Source organism: Narcine bancroftii, chromosome 7 (assembly GCF_036971445.1).
Source record: "Narcine bancroftii isolate sNarBan1 chromosome 7, sNarBan1.hap1, whole genome shotgun sequence".
Classification (NCBI taxonomy): domain Eukaryota; kingdom Metazoa; phylum Chordata; class Chondrichthyes; order Torpediniformes; family Narcinidae; genus Narcine; species Narcine bancroftii.
The window spans coordinates 198,760,141-198,778,180 of NC_091475.1; the positions used below are offsets into that span (position 1 = coordinate 198,760,141).

General features: G+C 43.2%; 1 protein-coding gene across 3 annotated transcripts in view; it reads left to right on the forward strand.

The window, feature by feature from the left end:
- LOC138739599 (PI-PLC X domain-containing protein 1-like) overlaps positions 1–18,040 on the forward strand; it is a 48,063-nt gene that overhangs the window by 14,110 nt on the left and 15,913 nt on the right. For 2 of the 3 annotated variants that reach the window (XM_069891953.1, XM_069891955.1), the window contains exons 3-7: positions 4,660–4,793; positions 12,684–12,812; positions 15,147–15,305; positions 15,950–16,130; positions 16,988–17,163. In XM_069891953.1, the coding sequence (XP_069748054.1) occupies positions 4,660–4,793; positions 12,684–12,812; positions 15,147–15,305; positions 15,950–16,130; positions 16,988–17,163 (779 nt within the window). Of the gene's footprint in view, positions 1–4,659; positions 4,794–12,683; positions 12,813–15,146; positions 15,306–15,949; positions 16,131–16,987; positions 17,635–18,040 lie in introns of those variants that run through there. The other variant, XM_069891954.1, reaches the window with a different exon arrangement.

The following is an 18,040-nucleotide window of genomic DNA, read 5'->3' on the forward strand; positions in this document are numbered from 1 at the left end:
GAGCAAAGTCCATAGTTTCTTTAGGATTATCAAAAAACTTTGGCTGATATCCATCCTGAAAAATCTTCAATACCGCAGGGTACCTAAATGTTGCCTTGTATCCTTTTTTCCACAACAACTCTTTCACAGAATTAAATTCACGTCGTTGAAACATAATTTCTTGACTCAGATCCGGATAAAAAAAAACATAATTATTCTGGACCATCAAAGGAGATCTATTTTGCTGAGCATTTTTAATAGCCACACGTAAAATTGTCTCTCTATCACATTAGTTTAAACAACGGACCAGAACAGGTCTTGGATTCTGTCCTGAAAAAGGTTTCCTTCTTAAAGCTCTATGAGCACATTACAATATTAAACCTTCAGGGAACTTGTCTTGCCCTAACACTCGTGGAATCCATTCGGTAAAAAATTTTCTTGGATCTTGCCCTTCTATGTCTTCTGGCAAACCAACAATTTTTATGTTGTTCTGTCTAGATTGGTTCTCCAAATAATCAACCTTTTTTGCTAGATTTTTATTCTGAGTCTGCAATGTTTCAATTGTTTTGTTTACATCTTGCAGTTGGTCTTGTACATCAACTAAACCTTGATCACACATATCAAGTCTTTCAGTGGTTTCAAGTTTAAATGCTCCATAGTCAACCATCTGTTGAGTATTGATATTCACCAATTCATTAAGCTTGGAATAGACGTGGGTCATAGAATTACCTAGCTGTTTCATTGAAGAATATATCTTAAATTCAAGATTCTTGACAATCATATCAGCAAAAGTAGATTCAGACATAGTAGGATCCCGCTGTTTCTGAGAAACCAAAGGGTCTTCTTGGAGCTTTTCTTGCAGTATGGCTCCGTGTAGAAACCCCCTGCCACAGCCTCCTCAGCAATATCAGGAGGCTGATAGTCAGGGTTATCTTTAAGCCATATCTCATCAAAAGCCTTCATTATATCCATACCTGGGGAAAGTGTCATAACTGGTGGTGCATTTTGCAGCGCCACCGCTATATCAATCGGAGGTCGGCTCTTTAACTCTCCAGCTGGCGGCGCCCCAGCTGATTCAGCTGTCAAAGTCTCGGTGACAGTGCTCACAGAGGTCGTTGTTTGAAATACACGCACCCGGCCAGCCCTTTGTTCTAAAGGCTGCCGAGTGCCATCTTTAAAGAGCCCTACTGGTACAGAGCAGGGCTCCAATGCCGAATCCTGTGCTTCCTCTCCTGGATCCATTCCACGCTGAGTCCTGGCTTCTTGTAAACAGGTAGGCTCAGATAATTTCGGGAAATGTAATTTTTTAACGATCTGTTGGTGTTTTCTTTTACTTTTTTTTAAACAAAGTAAACAAATCTTTTTTTAAATTCAACATCTCTTACTATTTTTAAACTTTTTAAAGAATTTTAATGGGCACTTAGAAACAAAACAATAAATCAGAGTCAGGAGAGGAGTGGAAGGCACGTCTGTTCCTTACGCCATCTTGCCACGCTCCCTTTTTGAGAAGCCTGAAGAAGTTCAGCAAGTCCCCCTTGTTCCTCAAAGGACTGATTGAAAGCATGCTCATTGGATGCACGGCAGCATGGTACAGGAGCTGCTGTGTCCAACATCAATGGGAACTACAGAAAGTAGTTAATGCAGCTCAGAATATAACACAAACCTCCCTCCCCTCCATGGACTACATCTACACTTCCTGCTGGCCTGGAAAGAAGGACAGTGAAGGACCTAACACTCTCTCTTCTCCTTCCTCCCAGTGGGGAAAAGAGTGTGAAAATTTGCCCAAACAGGCTTAAAGAGAGTTTCTTCCCCACAGCCATTAGGCTTCTAAATGATCCCTAAACAGTGCTATAATTTTTGACCTTGCTTGGTGCTAATTGATCTTTCTTTTCATTTCAATCCTATACTCTGTAAATTGTGCTTATACTCTACGAGTGAGTGTATGAATGTTAGTGATAACCTGTTAGCCTGCTCGCAGAAGAACCCTTTTCACTGAACTTGTAACAAATAAACTCAAACTTGAAGACCATTCTGTCCATTGTGACTTTGCTTGCTTCTTGGTAAAATCACTACCACTTTCCTCAGTAATGCAAACTCTAATCTTAATTACTTCTTTTCCGTTTTTATATTCTTCAATATTCATTCCACCAGCCGTATGTACAAGTGAAGTCAGCTACAATTGTACAGAAAAGGTCAATGGCCCGATTCTAAACTGTATTTGCATTGGTTGACAAGATGGCTAAGGAAATTAATGTAATCAAACAACCTCCAATATGATCAGGAAGAGCTTAAGGCGCTTTGGGAGCTCTTCTTGTGCTCAGCACCTTCTCGAATCCTGGCTCTGATACCAGGTTCCCATGAGCCAGACCCCCGCTCTTTCCCCACATCTGTACAAATGAGTCCCTTACGAGTCTTTACAATTCCATCTTGAAAGCCCTGCTTGATTCTGGTTCCAAGCCCCTTCCAGGGTCATAACCACTCGTGTTTTTTTTTAAAAAAAAGCTTCACATCCTCCTTGTGTCTTTTGCCCATCACTTTAAATCTTGTCCTTGAACCTAAAGTCATCTGGTCCAGACCCAGGCTACCAACTTAGGTGGCGCAGTTAGCGAAATGGTTAGTGCAACACCGTTACACTATCAGTGAACTGGGTTCATATTTGCCACTTGTCTGTAAGGAGTGTGTACATTCTTCCTGTGACCACATGGGCTTCCTTTGGGTGATCTGGTTTCCTCCCATGTTCCAGTCGTACGGGGGGGTGGGGGTGTTAGGGGGTTAGTTGGCCGCATGGGTGTAGTTGGGCTTTGCGGGCTCATAAGCCGGAAGAGTGGGATACCGTGTTGCATTTCTAAATTAAAATTAAATATAATAATAATTGAATCCATGAATGGTTCCACATACCATGTCTAAAATTATCACAATCTAATTGATTTCAGTTCCAAGGAGACTAACCCAACTTCTTCTGATTAACTTTGAAACCGAAATCTCTAACTCCTTGCTTGGGCTACTAATGCCACATCTCTAAACAGATATGTTCAGTAAAGGCCATTAACAGGCCAAACAGGGAGTCATGTTGCACAACTTGAAAATATAACTGCTCTCAAAAGAGAAAGTGGGAGATCTGACATTAGTTTTGCTTCTGAGCGGCTAGTGGTAAAGGGAAGTGGTTGATTGAAACCATTAAACCAGGTGGGATGAAAAATTTGTGAGAATTGACCCTGGGAATGGGTTTTTAAAGTATTTGCACTCATTTTTATAGACAAATTCTGCATTATACATGATTGTGGCCATACTTTGAAATGAATGGTAATATTTCTTGAAAAGTCCTGCCCATTGGCAAATAGGAACAGGCATTTTCTATCACAATTTACCCTAATTCCCTGCATCATTTCTCTATGCATTTCAATTTTCACGGCGTCCATTGATTACTTACGGAAATAAAATTAATTAAACTCTTGTGACATAATGCTAACTCTACATTTAAATCACTTTGAGAATGGCAAATCATTTTGTTTGCTTCGGATGTCATTTTTGTGTGTTTAAATATCACTTGCTATAATTTTTATTTGTATGAGAATTTGTTACCAGCAGCCCCTAGTTCAATGAACTGATAACTGGCTTTTACAAGGCAGAGCTCATGCAGGTCTAATAGCTGCTGCTCTTTCTGGAATGCTCGAAAAATGCACAGCCACAGGACATGATCTGCCCACTCTAAATGCATCTCATTTTCCCGACGGCTTCCTGTTTTGCATTAGCATTGCGTGTGGCAACATTCAGTGCAGCAAATTATGGGGGAAATCCAGCTTTTAAGTTGTTGGAAAAAACACAAAAAACTTGCAGTTGCTCAGACCTGGAGCAAACAATGAGATGCTGAATGAGAACTTTGTGGGTCAGGTAGCACCCGTAGATAGAAACGTCAGTTAATGAGTTGGGTCCAGGATGATCAAAGGTTTCAATGAAACATTGACTATCCTTTCTACTGTCTGATCTGCTGAGTAAGTCTAGCAGCCCATTGTTTGCTTCAAGAAGTTATTCATTTCATTGTCGGTGTGCGATAAATCAAATTTATTGTTAACTGATTGTACAAGTACAACCCGACAAAACAGCGTTCTCTGGAGCTCGGTGCAAAACGTGCAGACACACCACCAGACATAATACACATACAATCAAATAATACATATGTAGGACAAATATTATATCTATAAAAATAAATAAATATTGCTTTGTTCCAATGAGAGTTGCGGATGGTTAGTGTGAGGAGATCTTTTGGTCGTTCAGCATTCTCACTGCCCGTGGGAAGAAGCTGTTCTTCAGCCTGGAGGTGCTGGCTCTGATCCTCCTGGATCTCTTCACTGATGGGAGCAGCTGAAGTATGCTGTATGCAGGGTGGAAGAGGTCCTCAATGATAGGCTGATCCAACACCCTGTCCTGAGGCAGCTCTGAGTTAGGCCCAGACCTGTGCATCCAAACATGGTTTCTGGTTAGCATTTGATCTCAGTGCCATCCTCAATGCACTTGCTGATGTAGCCAGTCACTAAGCTCGTGTACATGACTGTTGTAGGTGGCCGCCTCCCTGAAACAGCTCCAGTCTGTGGTCTCAATGCAGATAAATGTTGGTAGATTGATCAGCGTGAATTTGTCCTTCATATTTTGATCAGTTGACATGTTTTTGTTCCTTTGTAGGAAGCCATGACTCGATGACGTACTGCTTAGACTTAAATTCTCCCATCAAACCTTCAGATAAGATTTTAAGCTATTTGGACCGTGTAATTCCCTGCATCACTCGTTCAGAGATATACAGATGGAGTAAGACACAGGTGAATTCTGCTTTTTGCAGCCAAATTTGCTTTTAATTTGTGAGTAGTAAATATTCTAATGTCTGGTGGAGAGAGAGAGAGAGAGAGAGAGAGAGAGAGAGAGAAAGATTCATTTGCCATTGTAGTAGGCTTCATTTGCAAATTTCAACAAGTGGTGCAGGACAGTTAGCGCAACGGTTAGCACAACGCTGTTACAGCGCCAGTGATTGGGACCGAGGTTCAAATCCCATGCTGTCTGTAAGGAGTTTTTATGTTCTCCCTGCGTGAGTTTTCCCCAAAATCTACGGTTTCCTTCCACCATTCAAAATTTACTGGGGGTGTAGGTTAATTGGGTATAATTGGGTGGCACGGGCTCATAGGCTGAAAGGGTCTGTTACTGTGCTACATATCTAATTTTTTAAAAAAAGTGCAATGATCTTTTTCCATGTCTAACAGCTTTCACTCCATGGCCTTAATCAAAATCCATTACAGCATCAAATTTAGGAATAACCTTGAACTCCAGGTTAATATGAATAGGACAAAGACCATCCTGATTTATTTCATGTGTAATGGATCTGAGTTAATATTAATATTTAGGTTAGTTTTAGCTATATTTCATAAGCCCCTTTTTAACTTGCATCCCACTAAATTGGCTGTTCAGTGTCCCAGGATAGGAATGAGGGTTTGGCTTTTCACCCTTGACCACTTGTAACTGGGCACTGCACACATTCACACTTGCAAGGAGCCATCCCCAGGGTTAGGACTGTTCTACCTTCTACCAGTGACGTTATGACGCATTGAGCTATGATGGACCTGTCCTAAATCCTGAGCAATATATTATGATCTTATATTTGAACATAATTAATCATGCTGAATTATAACATAATTAAGCTTTATGCACAGCACAGAATGAACCCTTCAGCCCCTGTTGTTGTGCTGACCTTGGGAAGGTGGTATCAATAAATAGCAATTTTTAAACAAGGTGGGATAGTTGGTAACGCTATAGCGTACAATTTATACAGCATGGGAAAGTCGGTTGCTTTTCCCCACGGTCTTTATAAATTGTGCACTATAGCGCTACCAACTTTCCCACGCTGTTTAAAAATTGTCTAATTCTATTTATTGCTATTTATTTTCTCTCTCTCTCTCCCGCTGCGATTTCCCACAGCAGTTTATACTTTCATTTTAATCTTTTCTTCCTTCACATTCCCACACTCATGCAAAAACTTGGGTCAATTTAATCCCACAATGCACTTCCCGGATTACAAAGCCGGCGTCTGCACTAGGGGTCGATGCCGTCAATCCCCGCCGTGAGATGACATCATCTGATGTCAGCGCTCAGCTGATTTTGCTTTCACACTAGATACTTTAAAGGCCAATTGGCTGTTAATTCCTGGGATCACTTGCAAGTGTGAAAGGGGCTATATAAAAATGTCTTAGTAAAGTAAGTTATAGAGTTAAATGTATTTCTAGTGAGGGAACTGTGAATTAGTAAAGGGTTACACTCACCCAAACAATACATTCAGAAAGTTGTGGTGACGCACAAATCTGCCGCGACGAACTGGTCCAACTTTTTACGCATGGTTGGCGGGGAAGCCACGGCAGAGATGGCGACGCTCTCCCATCTCTTCCGCTCCACGATGGAAGTGGCATATGCATGATCCGACTGCACAGCTAAAACGCAAGCGCACAAAGTTTAAATAAATATTCCTGCTGCGACCTCAGACCTCACGGTCTGTGTCTCCAGTCTGTTCACTCACTCGCATCCAGCTCGCTACGTTTGGTGACCCCGACGAGTCTCCACATTCTGAAGACTCTTACGACATGGATCCTGGAGCAGTCGGCGCCATAGCACTCAAGCTTGCCACATTTTGGACCAACCGACTCTGCACTTGGTTCGGCCAGGCAGAGGCCCAGTTCCAGCTCAAGCAAATCTCCTTGGATTCTTCCAGGTACTTCTACATTGTCAGTTCCCTCGACCAAGAGACCGCTGCCCATGTAGACAACCTCATCGAAGCGCCACCAGAGGAGGGTAAATACCTAGCCATATAAAAACCACCTCATAACCACCCTCGTTCTCTCATGCCAGGCTCTTGCATCTCGGCAGTTTAAGGGACTGCATGCCTTCTGTCTTGATGGACGAGATACTTGCACTGGCGGAAGGACATAAACCCTGCCTTATGTTCGAACATACCTTCCTGGAGCAAATACCCAAAGACATATGCCTCCTGCTCGCTGACACCGATTTCAGTGACCCTAGGAAGGTGGCTGCTAGGGCCAATGTCCTCTACCACACGAAATGTGAAAATCCAGAGGCCCTTTACCGATTGATCAAACTGCCACAGCAACTGCCCCGCAAACCGAGCCCGCCAGCAGATATGCGCCCCTCCTGCCAGACTCAGAACCCCACGGAGCCAAGTCTGTGCTATTATCACCTGCGCTGGGGAGCGGAGACTTGAAAATGCCATCAACCCTGCTCGTTTCAGGGAAATGAGCGGGCCAGCCGCTGTTAGTGGCCACGGCGGCTGACCAAAAGAACAGCCTACTCCGTGTGTGGGACAGCATCTTGGGTTGGAGGTTCCTCATTCACGCAGGAGCCGAGATCAGCGTCATTCTGCCAACTCCCCTTGAGACGCGCAAGAGACCACGTGGCCCCAGCTTACGAGCAGCCAACAATTCCGCCATCTCCACCTTTGGCTGCAACCACATTCCCCTGCATTTTGGAGATACGGATTTCCACTGGCATTTCACCTTGGCCACAGTTTCTCCAGGCGCACTTTCACCTCGTCGACCTACAGGGCAGATGCCTGACCCATGCGGAAACATTTCAGACCGCCCCCCTGGGAAGTTTGAACGAGAAAGTCACTTGCCTTGCACAGTAGAAACGAATACAAATCACTACTCACGCCTCCTCTCCGAGTTTCCAGCCATCCTGTGTCCACAGTTTTCAACCACTCAGCTGCCCCATGGAATGCAGCACCACATTTCGACCAAGGGACAGCCCATTCACTCTCAGGCCTGCTGGCTGGCACCCAACAAGCTCAAGCTCACCAAGGAGGAGTTCGCTCGCATGGAAGAGCTTGGCATTGTTCGCAGGTCAGACAGCCCATGGTCCTCGCCACTACACATGGTACTGAAGACCAACAGCAGTTGGAGGCCCTGCAGTGACTACAGGAGATTAAATGATGATATCATTCCTGACCGGTATCCAGTCCCACACTTACAGGACTTCACGGCCAACCTCAACAATACCTGAATTTTCTCCAAGGTCAACCTAATCAGGGGCTACGACGTACAAAAAAACGGTCAGGGCGTGACATGCCCTACCTCTTTATTTACCTTGACAACATCCTGGTGGCAAGCACTATGCCCGAGGAACACGTCACCCACCTCCACCAACTATTTTCCTGCTTAGCCAGTTTGGCCTCACCATCAACACGGCCAAATGTGAATTCAGCTGCCAACAGATAAATTTCCTGGGCCACTGTATAACCAAGGACAGCGCAGTGGCCCTCCCAGACAAAGTACAGGCCATTCCCCAGTTTCCACAGCCTACCACATTTAAAGGCCTGCACGAATTTGTAGGATTAGTCAATTTCTTCAACAGGTTCATTCTCCAGGCTGCTGCTATTATTCGACCCCTCTTCGACCTCATCTCCACCTCCACGAGAAAACACTATTGAACCACCGAGGCTGCGGCAACTTTCAGAAAGACAAAAGACACCCTCGCCAACTCGACCATGCTCATACATCCACACATAGAAGCCCCAACCGCCCTCATGGTCGATGCGTCCGCAACTGCAATAGGAGCAGTCCTTCAGCAGTTCATGGACCAAACATGGAAGCCACTTGCCTTTTGTAGTCGCCATTTGCACCCGTCTGAGTGCAAGTACAGCACCTTCATCAGAGAACTGCTGGCCCTGTGCCTGGTCATTTGTCATTTCCGCTACTTCCTCAAGGGCAGAAACTTCACGGTCTTCACTGATCATAAGCCACTGACCTTAGCCTTCACCAAAGTCTCTGATTACTGGTCAGCCCATCAGCTGCAACACCTGTCATATATCTCCAAATTCACCACCAATGTACACCATCTTTCGGGCAAAGACAACTTTGTCATGGACGCCCTCTCCAGGCTGGTCATCAGCCCCTTGTCGCAGGGTGTAGACTACTACCAGTTGGCCCGTGCATGAAGATGGACCCAAGCACAGCATGTTTTCTCACAGCACTGATTGGCCTTCAGCTAGTGAACCTGCCCCTCGACGATGTGAAGACCACTGTCCTCTGTGAAGTCTCCACTGAGATCCCTCGACCAGTGATCCCAGCAAAATGGCGATAGGAGGTGTTCCACCTCCTCCATCTGCACCACAGTCCATATGATCTCCACCATGTTCGTCTGGCATGGACTATGCAAATACATCACAGAGTGGGCACATTCATGCCCTGAATGCCAACTGGCCAAGGTCCAGACTTACACCCGGCCACCAGTTCAGGATTTCAAACCCACTATGTGCTGTTTCCAGTATGCCCACGTGGACATCGTCGGGCCTCTTACCGTCTCTAGGGGGCAGCGATACCTCCTCAACATGGTGGATAGGCACACTGGGTGGCCAGAGGCAGTTCCCCTTCCTGACATAGTTGCAGACACCTACGTCAGGGCATTCCTCTCCTCCTGAATCGCCCATTTCGACATTCCATCACACATCACCACGGATCGTGGAGCCTAATTGACATCATCCCTGGGGTCAGACCTTGCCTAATTCCTGGGAACTGACCTACACCACACCACAGCTTACCACCCCCAATCCAATGGTCTGGTCAAGCACTTCCATCGCCACCTCAATGCTTCCCTGATGGCACGCCTTGACAGCCCCAACTGGGTAGACAAGCTGCCCTGTGTCCTCCTGGGCATCCGCACAGCTCACAAAGAAGACCTATCGTCCACCACCACTGAACTATTCTATGGTGAGACCATCACAGTGCTGGGTCAGTTCTTACCCCTGTCTTCACAACAGCCCTAGGACCACTGTGTGAACTTGCAACACCTCCATCAGAAACTCAGTAACCTGGCCCCCCCAGCCATGTCCAGACACAGCAGCCCTCCAACTCGTGTACCCCAGATTTTGTGTGTGTGCACAGGGGCGGCCACAGGGCACCACACCAGCGTCCCTACAAGGGACCATACAAAGTGCTCCACCGCACCACATTTACTTTACAGGTCAGTGACAGGGAGATCTTCATAGTGGACCGCCTGAAGTCAGCACATCTGGACCTGTCGCATCCGGTCCCTGTGCAGTGCCCACCATGCAGAGCAGGCCTCCCTCGCCGCCGGTGTTGGCTCTGGGGGGGGGGGGTTTATGTGTCGGCGCACAAATCTGCCGCGACAAACTGGCCCCGCTTGTTACACGCAGTCAGTGGGGCAGTCATGGCAGAGATGGGACACATGAAGTTTAAATAAACATTCTTGCTGAGACCTCAGAGCTCACAGTCTGTGTCTCCAATCTGTTCACTTGCTCGCGTCCAGCTCACTACAAGGTCGGAATTGTGACATCTACAAAGAAGAGTTATGGAGGTCACATGATTCCCAATAAATTGGAGCTGACAAATGTTAAAGATTCCAGTACAGTCGCATGTTTCCAAAAATTGCGATTAACTCAATGATGATGTCATGTCACATGATTTTGAGAAAATATTGGCAAATTCAGACATTTTGAATCAGTTCAGAAGTCAAGACCTTGTGGGTCATGTGCAAGAGTTGGACCCTTGTGAAAGACAGGTTTGAATTACAGTAACTGGAATAGGTGCTGTTATGTGTTATTCCCAATCAAAAGGGAATACAGAAAAAGTGGATTTCAAAAGAGAGACCACTTTTCAACTGCTCTTTTGAAAATAAAGAGTGCAGCCTCATCGTGGAAGAAAACTGAAGACAGAGGATCTGAATATTGACTTCCTGGAAAGATAGGCTACTCTTTTAAAGAAGCAGCCACATTTGTGTCCAGAAGATGGTCACTCCTGTTTGAAGAATATCTTTCTGAAAGACAATCATCAAGAGGCTTGTGAATTTAAAGAGATCTGAAAGTATAATGTCTGAATGTTTTTTTAATTACTTCTGAACTGAAATTTAAAAGGATCCTCAGAGTTCAACAAGACATTTAAAACTGGACTTTAAGATGGACTTTTTCTAGAATCGATCTTAAACTTTAATGGTTTTGGACTTTAACATACACATTTACATTTGCGCATAGTGGGGTGGGGTTAAGGTTAGAGATAAGTAAGAAATGTTATGTTATTAATAGTTTAATAAAAACTATTATTTTGAATTTACCATTGGTGAATTTTCCATTGCTGATCCTTTGTTAGCACTAATAAGATTTTATTAGTTTGCCATATATGTAAGATTTCATACATTTTTCATCATTAATCACACACAGACACCAATTAACCAACAACCCCTGCACATTTTTGAAAGGTGGGAGGAAACCAGAACATTTGGACAAAATCCACGTAGACACGGGAGAGCATACAAACTCCTTCCATTCAGTGCCAGATTCGAATCTGGGTTGATGGCACCGTAATAGTGTTTCACTGACCACTACACTAACCGTGATGCTCCTTAGGTGCCTTTGCCCTGGTGTTCACAAGTCTGTTACTCATTATTTGCTTTGTCCCAGTTTCTATCTTTCCATCATGACAGAATGGATTACTGAATGTGGCATTGGGAGGAAGGATCTATTCATGGTAGGTGGTTGGTCTGATGCGAGGTGTGGCAGTTTGCAGGGGTGAACTCTACAACAAAGGGGAATAGTTCACACAACATCAACTTCATGTCTCCTCACTTGTGCCAATATCTTGGCTTCTTGTCCCATACATTTTATACAGTTTTGGCCTCCTAATCTGAGGAATGGCATTATTGCTAATGAAGAGGTGCAGTGAAGGTTCATGAGACTGATTCCTAGCATGGCAGGACTGATGTGTGAAGAAAGACTGGATAGACTAAGGTTATATTGATTTGGATGTAGAAGAATGAGGGGGTATCTCAATGAAACATACAAAATTCTGACAGATTAGATGCAGGAAGAAAGTTCCTGAAGTTGGGGGTCTGGAACAAGGGGGTCACCGTCTATAGATAAGGGATAAGCCATTTAGGACTGAGATGAAAAGAACCTTGTGGGACTTCCTCCCACAAAGTTGTTGAGGCCAATTCATTAAATGTACAGTAACATCCCTGTTATCCAGAATTCAAGCAACTGGCAGGCTCAAGCAATCAGCAAAATCATGGAAAATAAATATGTAAAAAATATGCAAGTTTAAAATCGCTGTTGGTTCACCAATCAGGCAACTCACAATCTCAAGCAACCGGCAAATTCACTTATCCAGCATTTATCAATCCTCATTGGTGCTGGATACCTGGGGTTTTACTGTACTCAAAAGGGATTTGGATGTGGCCCTTATGGCTAAAGGGATCAAGGGATACGAGAGAAAGCGGGAATAGGATACTGAAGTTGTTTGATCAGCCTTGGTCATATTGAATGGCAGTGCAGGCTCAAGGGACCGAATGACCTACTCCTGGACCTAGTTTCTATGATTCCTGTCATGAGATTTTCCTTTATAAACCAATCAATTTATCATTCCTTATCATTTATGATCCAACCTTTTCTCTGTAACTCAAAACATTCTACAGTGAACTCTAAAATAGTGTGATACAATTATTTATAGGTTGCAATTGAAAGCTGATATGTAAGGAATAAAGAAGACATTTTTACAACATTGCTTCTGCAACATCCCAGTGCACTTTATGGACAATAAATCACTTTCGAAGTGGAGTCAGTATTGCAAAAGACAAAAGTAGGCTTTAATTTTATATTGCAGAGCAGGAGAAAGATTAAAACTAGAAACCTGTATCTTATATTGTAGGAATCTTGTATAACTCAACAGCTGGAAGAAGGAATTCGATACTTTGATTTAAGGATTGCTCATAAACCAAATGATAAAACTGAACATTTATATTTTGTTCATGCGATCTATACAACTGTAACTGTTCAGGTAAGCCAACTAATAAATATGGACTTAAATAACTTCACGTAATATAATTTTACTTAAGAAAATGTTCTTGCAGCACATATGGACTTGCTGTTCATATTCATAATTGAAGAATCTGGGATAAAAGAATGTTTACAGTGAAAAGCACTTATTGTTAGAAGGGGCTAGAAGATTGTTTGTAAGGGCAGAGTTATGAAATGGTGTATTGCATTGGCTGCATGATTTATTGGTTGCAATGGTGTTGTTCGAGTACATGTGGGTCCCACAGGTTAAGAACCAGACCAAACTGTAGGTACAAAGCACATGTTTATTTCAGGGATGGAAATGGGACAACAGGGTTGATAAATTAAGCAAACTTCTATACATACACAATACACGGGATAAATATACACTTTTGGACGACGAGGGGGAAACCGACAGAAACTGGGGAAATTACAAGAGCATACATATTCAACAATCAGATCAAGGTGCGTTTGTGAGCCCTTGATCGGTACATACACGGCTCTAGCTGCCTAGCCTTGGGACTCACCCCAACTCAGTGTGGAAGGTGATACTTACATGCCACGAGGAGTCCAAAGAGACAGAATAAAGGGGCACATAGTCCTTTATAGTTCTGGGGGCAAAGCTTGGGGGGGGGGGCAATCGTAAGAGTCAATGTGGGCCCCCGTTGGTTGCTGTGGCCGATGGCTCAAAGCCAAGTGCAGGGGCTCAGCAGGAGTGAACTGAGGTGATTCACCTGGGCCAATTGGGTGAAGGTCAGGGCTGAGTCTGGGTGGGCTGCCTGGACTGCAGCGCAATGGAATTATATATATATACAAATTTGCTGACAATACCACAGTAGTGGTACAGCACACAGCACACAGGAGGAAGTTCAAAAACTTGGCTAAATTGTGTACTAACAACAACCTCTCATTCAATGGGAATAGCAGAGGTGTATGATCCAGTGATCATTGGAAGGTCAGAGCTGAAGAGGGTGAGCAAATTTAAATTCATGGCAGTCACTATCTTGGAGGACCTTTTGTGAACCCAACATACTGACGTCACTGTGAAGAAAACATGTCAGTGCTTATACTTCCTAAGGAGCTTGCAGAGGTTCAGAATGACATCGGAAACTTCAGCAAACTCCTACAGATCTGTAATGGAGAGTGTGCTGATGGGCGGCATCACAGCCTGGTCTTGGTGGCACCAATACCTCAGCGTGGAAAACCTGAAAAAGGTAGTGGACACAGCGCAGTACATCCCTGGCAAAACCCTCCCCACTGTCAGAGAACAGCACCAATAATCTAGGATCCACACCCCTAGGACAAATCCAGTTCTCGTTGCTACCATCAGCAAAGAGGTATACTCTAGGTGTCATAGGACTCGTACCATCAGGTTCAGGAGCTGTTGCTACCCTAGGACCCCTACTTTACAAATTATTTATGACTGAATATTTTTTCTCTCTATATTTGCACAGTTCTATTTACATTTATCTTTGTGCAGAGAAGGTTTACCAGAATGTTGCCTGGGTTTAAGCATCTGGAGTATGGGGAGAGATTGGACAGATTGGGTCTTTATTCTTTGGAGCGTAGAAGGTTGAGAGGGGATTTGATAGAAGTATTTAAGATTATGAAAGGGATAGACAGAATGGATGTGGATAGACTATTTCCGTTAAGAGGAGGAAAGATTAAAACAAGAGGACATGAGTTAAGAATTAAGGGGCAGAGGTTTAGAGGTAACATGAGGGGGATCTTCTTTACTCAGAGAGTGGTAGCTGTGTGGAATCATCTTCCGGGAGAAATAGTGGCGGCGGAGTCAATTGTATTATTTAAGAAAAGGTTGGACAGGTCTATGGATGAGAAGAAGATGGAGGGTTATGGGCATTGTGCAGGGAGGTGGGACTAGAAAGGGGACTAGAAGGGCCTAATGGCCTGTTTCCGTGCTGTAATTGTTATGTTATGTACATTTCTTTCTTTTGTTTATGTACAGTATTTTTTTCTTGTACAGCTTACACTACCTACAAGTAAAAATTCTGCCTGGCCCGCAGGAAAATTAATCTCATGGTTGTCTGAAATGTCATGTATGTGCCCTGGCAATAAATTTGAACTTTGATATTTGAAGCAATGTGCACAAGAGGGCATTCACTCATTTTGTCCTCTATCCTGTGCACGAGGCATTCAATCCGATCTCACTCATTTTGTCCTCTATCCTGTGCACGAGGCATTCAATCCGATCTCACTCATGTTGTCCTCTATCCTGTGAATTTCTTCTGCCAGGAAGCAGGATTGTGGAGTAAGTTACATTCTTTAATAGCCTAAAGGCTATTACATTCCATAATTACAGTATTGTATTTTAAAGGAAGCTTTGAAGGAGTTTGAAGAGTGGTTGGAAACCCATCCCAAGGAAGTGGTTATATTGGCTTGCAGATTCTTTGAAGGGATGAACAAGCAGCATTACTGGTTAATTCAGAAAATAGAGAACATATTTGGATCCAAACTCTGCCCAAAAACCTCCATTGTAAGTAAATCTACTGGTGATTAACAATTCATTAAGTGTAAAATGAATGACAAAAAAAATGTTTGAATATTAGAATTTCTAATTTGCGGGAGGAAGGAGAGACACACCTGGGACAGGTGCTTATATTCTACATGCCATATATGCCAGTCTATGACCCATACAGAATTTCCACATAAAGTGTAGGTTTTGACCAATACCCTTTGTATAAAGCAATCCCCCACCTCCCCAAAAATCTGTCACTTACCGCTGATCATGGAAAATAATGTTAAAATGCTGTTACAATTATTTTAATAACAAATGACCATGTAAAGGTTTTAATTTTATTTGCATATTTTAAAATAAACCACTGTTGGCTCCTGTAACAGGCTGTTTAAAGCCTGTACAGAGCAGCCTGACTGGGTGGATGGACCCCGCAGAGGAGCGCGAAGATTTCACTGATAACTAACAGGGCAGATGATGTCAGCGGTGTTGAGACTTCCCAGTCAAGGTTCACATTTTAGACCCAGCACATAGGAAGACCTGATTTTAAGGTGAAGTTTTTAAGTTTCGAGGATCATCCTATACAATGGCATATATGGTAACGTTGGTCATATAGTTGGTGGTTTAATTCATCAATAAATTACTACCGTCCTCTTTCTTCACAGGAGCAGGTAACATTAAGAAAACTATGGGAGTTGGGTTATCAAGTCATCTTGTCCTATGATAACATTATTGAAAATGAATATCCAAAGCTTTGGCCTGGAATCCCTTATTGGTGGGCAAACACATACAATCCTAAATTGCTCATTCAGTACCTGGAAACTCAGAAGCAGAATGGACGACCAGGTATTGACAACGTGTCCATTTTACTGTTACCAAGAGTGATTTAGCAGCCTTGTTGCACACAAATGATACATCAGGTGACAGGAAGTTTTGAGAATGCACACAAGCGGTTTGGTCCTACACTATCTCCCATGCAGAATGGTGTAGAAAACCCTGAAGGCAGTGACCCATGTGGCTTGCTGCAACATTTTGAACAGGCACAGGCTAATTCTTGTTTGCCATCTGAATATATCTGGAGATCTCAGATGTGCCGCCCAAGATATTTTGCCATTGTGGGTGATTAGTTGCTGGGGATGGAGGAAATTTATGGCGCCATGCCCATTAAACAAAAAGAGAGGTGCTACTGAGATATATTGTACAGAACATTAAATACTTGGTTTGATCTCATATGTACAATGTACATATGCTCTGGAATCCTTACTGCATCCAAACAGGTAGACATTAGACATACATACAGCCCATAAACCTGTGCCACCCAATTACACTCAATTGACCTACAACCCCTGGTACGTTTTGTATGATGGGAGGAAACCAGAGGAAAACCATGCGGCTATGGGGTGAACATACAAACTCCTTATAGACATAGTGGGATTCTAACCCTGGTCCCAGTCGCTGGCACTGTAACAAAATTGCGTTAACCGTGACGCTATCATGCTGCCTGTAGCTATAAGTAGCCCCTAGCCGTGCTAACTGGTCCATATGTAGCATACACCAACATTAGTATAAATTACCACAATATGCCAGAGACTGAAAAAGGATAGATAAATATTCAATTATAGTTGTGCAGTAATCTCATAATTACTTTTTGCTTTGAATGTCTTTTTCCCTCGAGTTATTTTGTTTCCTTCCCTCCATTGTAGATGACTTCTTTGTTGCTGGCCTCAACCTCACGGAAGATTGGTTGTATATTGTGACTCACCTCCATAGCTCTTTGAAGAAGCTGACTTCTCCTAATTACCCATTCTTGAGTGATTGGATTAAGAAGCAGAATGCAGGACCCAAAAAATCCTGTTTTAATATAATTGCGGGGGATTTCGTAAGTGCTGGCTACTTGGTTCCCGTTGTACTTGAGCTCAATAGAAAACTGCTTTAAAAGAAGCCAACAGATTTATATTGAAAGAAAATCACAGATTGAGAAAAGTGTAAAAATTAATTTTTGAGTCATTTTAAATGTATTTGCCACTTCTATGTCTTGTATTTATGGATTTAAGATCCCATTCGAATGTCGTGTTAAGTGAGACTGTGTCACTTTCTTCAGATGGATACAAAAGATCTTTTGCTTCCTGCACTCTCATATCTTACAGTCATGGGATCATAAATAATGGAAGGAGACTCTTTGGCCTATCTTGTTTGTGACAGCTTTTTTTGAAAGAATCTTGCTCTTTTGCTCTTACAACTTTTGTGAAAGTTGTCCTTGAATCTCTATCATGTCCTTGAATCTCTATCACCAGGCAATAGATTCCAGATCATTGTACGCTGATGCAATAAATAACGTCACCTCCCCCCGCAGATTACGGAAACATTTATTTGCTTGTTACTTATGGACCTTATTATTCAAAGAATGGAAGATATTTAAAAGCAAGGCATCACCTGGTCATTTGAGAAAGTGGGATGAGGTGGTGTATTGCTGGTTGGATGTATTACTTCACCAACAGATATCCTGATTAAATGAAATGATATCATTGGATCTACTCCCAAAGCTGTTCTTCCATTGGGTGTAGTTTCCTTCTAAGTACAGTATCTGACCCATAATCTTATCATTATGCTCATTAAAGGCACTTCACTCTCTCTATTCTGATCATTCATCGGGAATGTGAGGGTTATTTACACTATTCAACTGCCAGTCAATTTCAGCTTTGTAGACTCAGGAATTCTTGATATATAGCACTTTCTGGAAGCTTACATGCACGGTG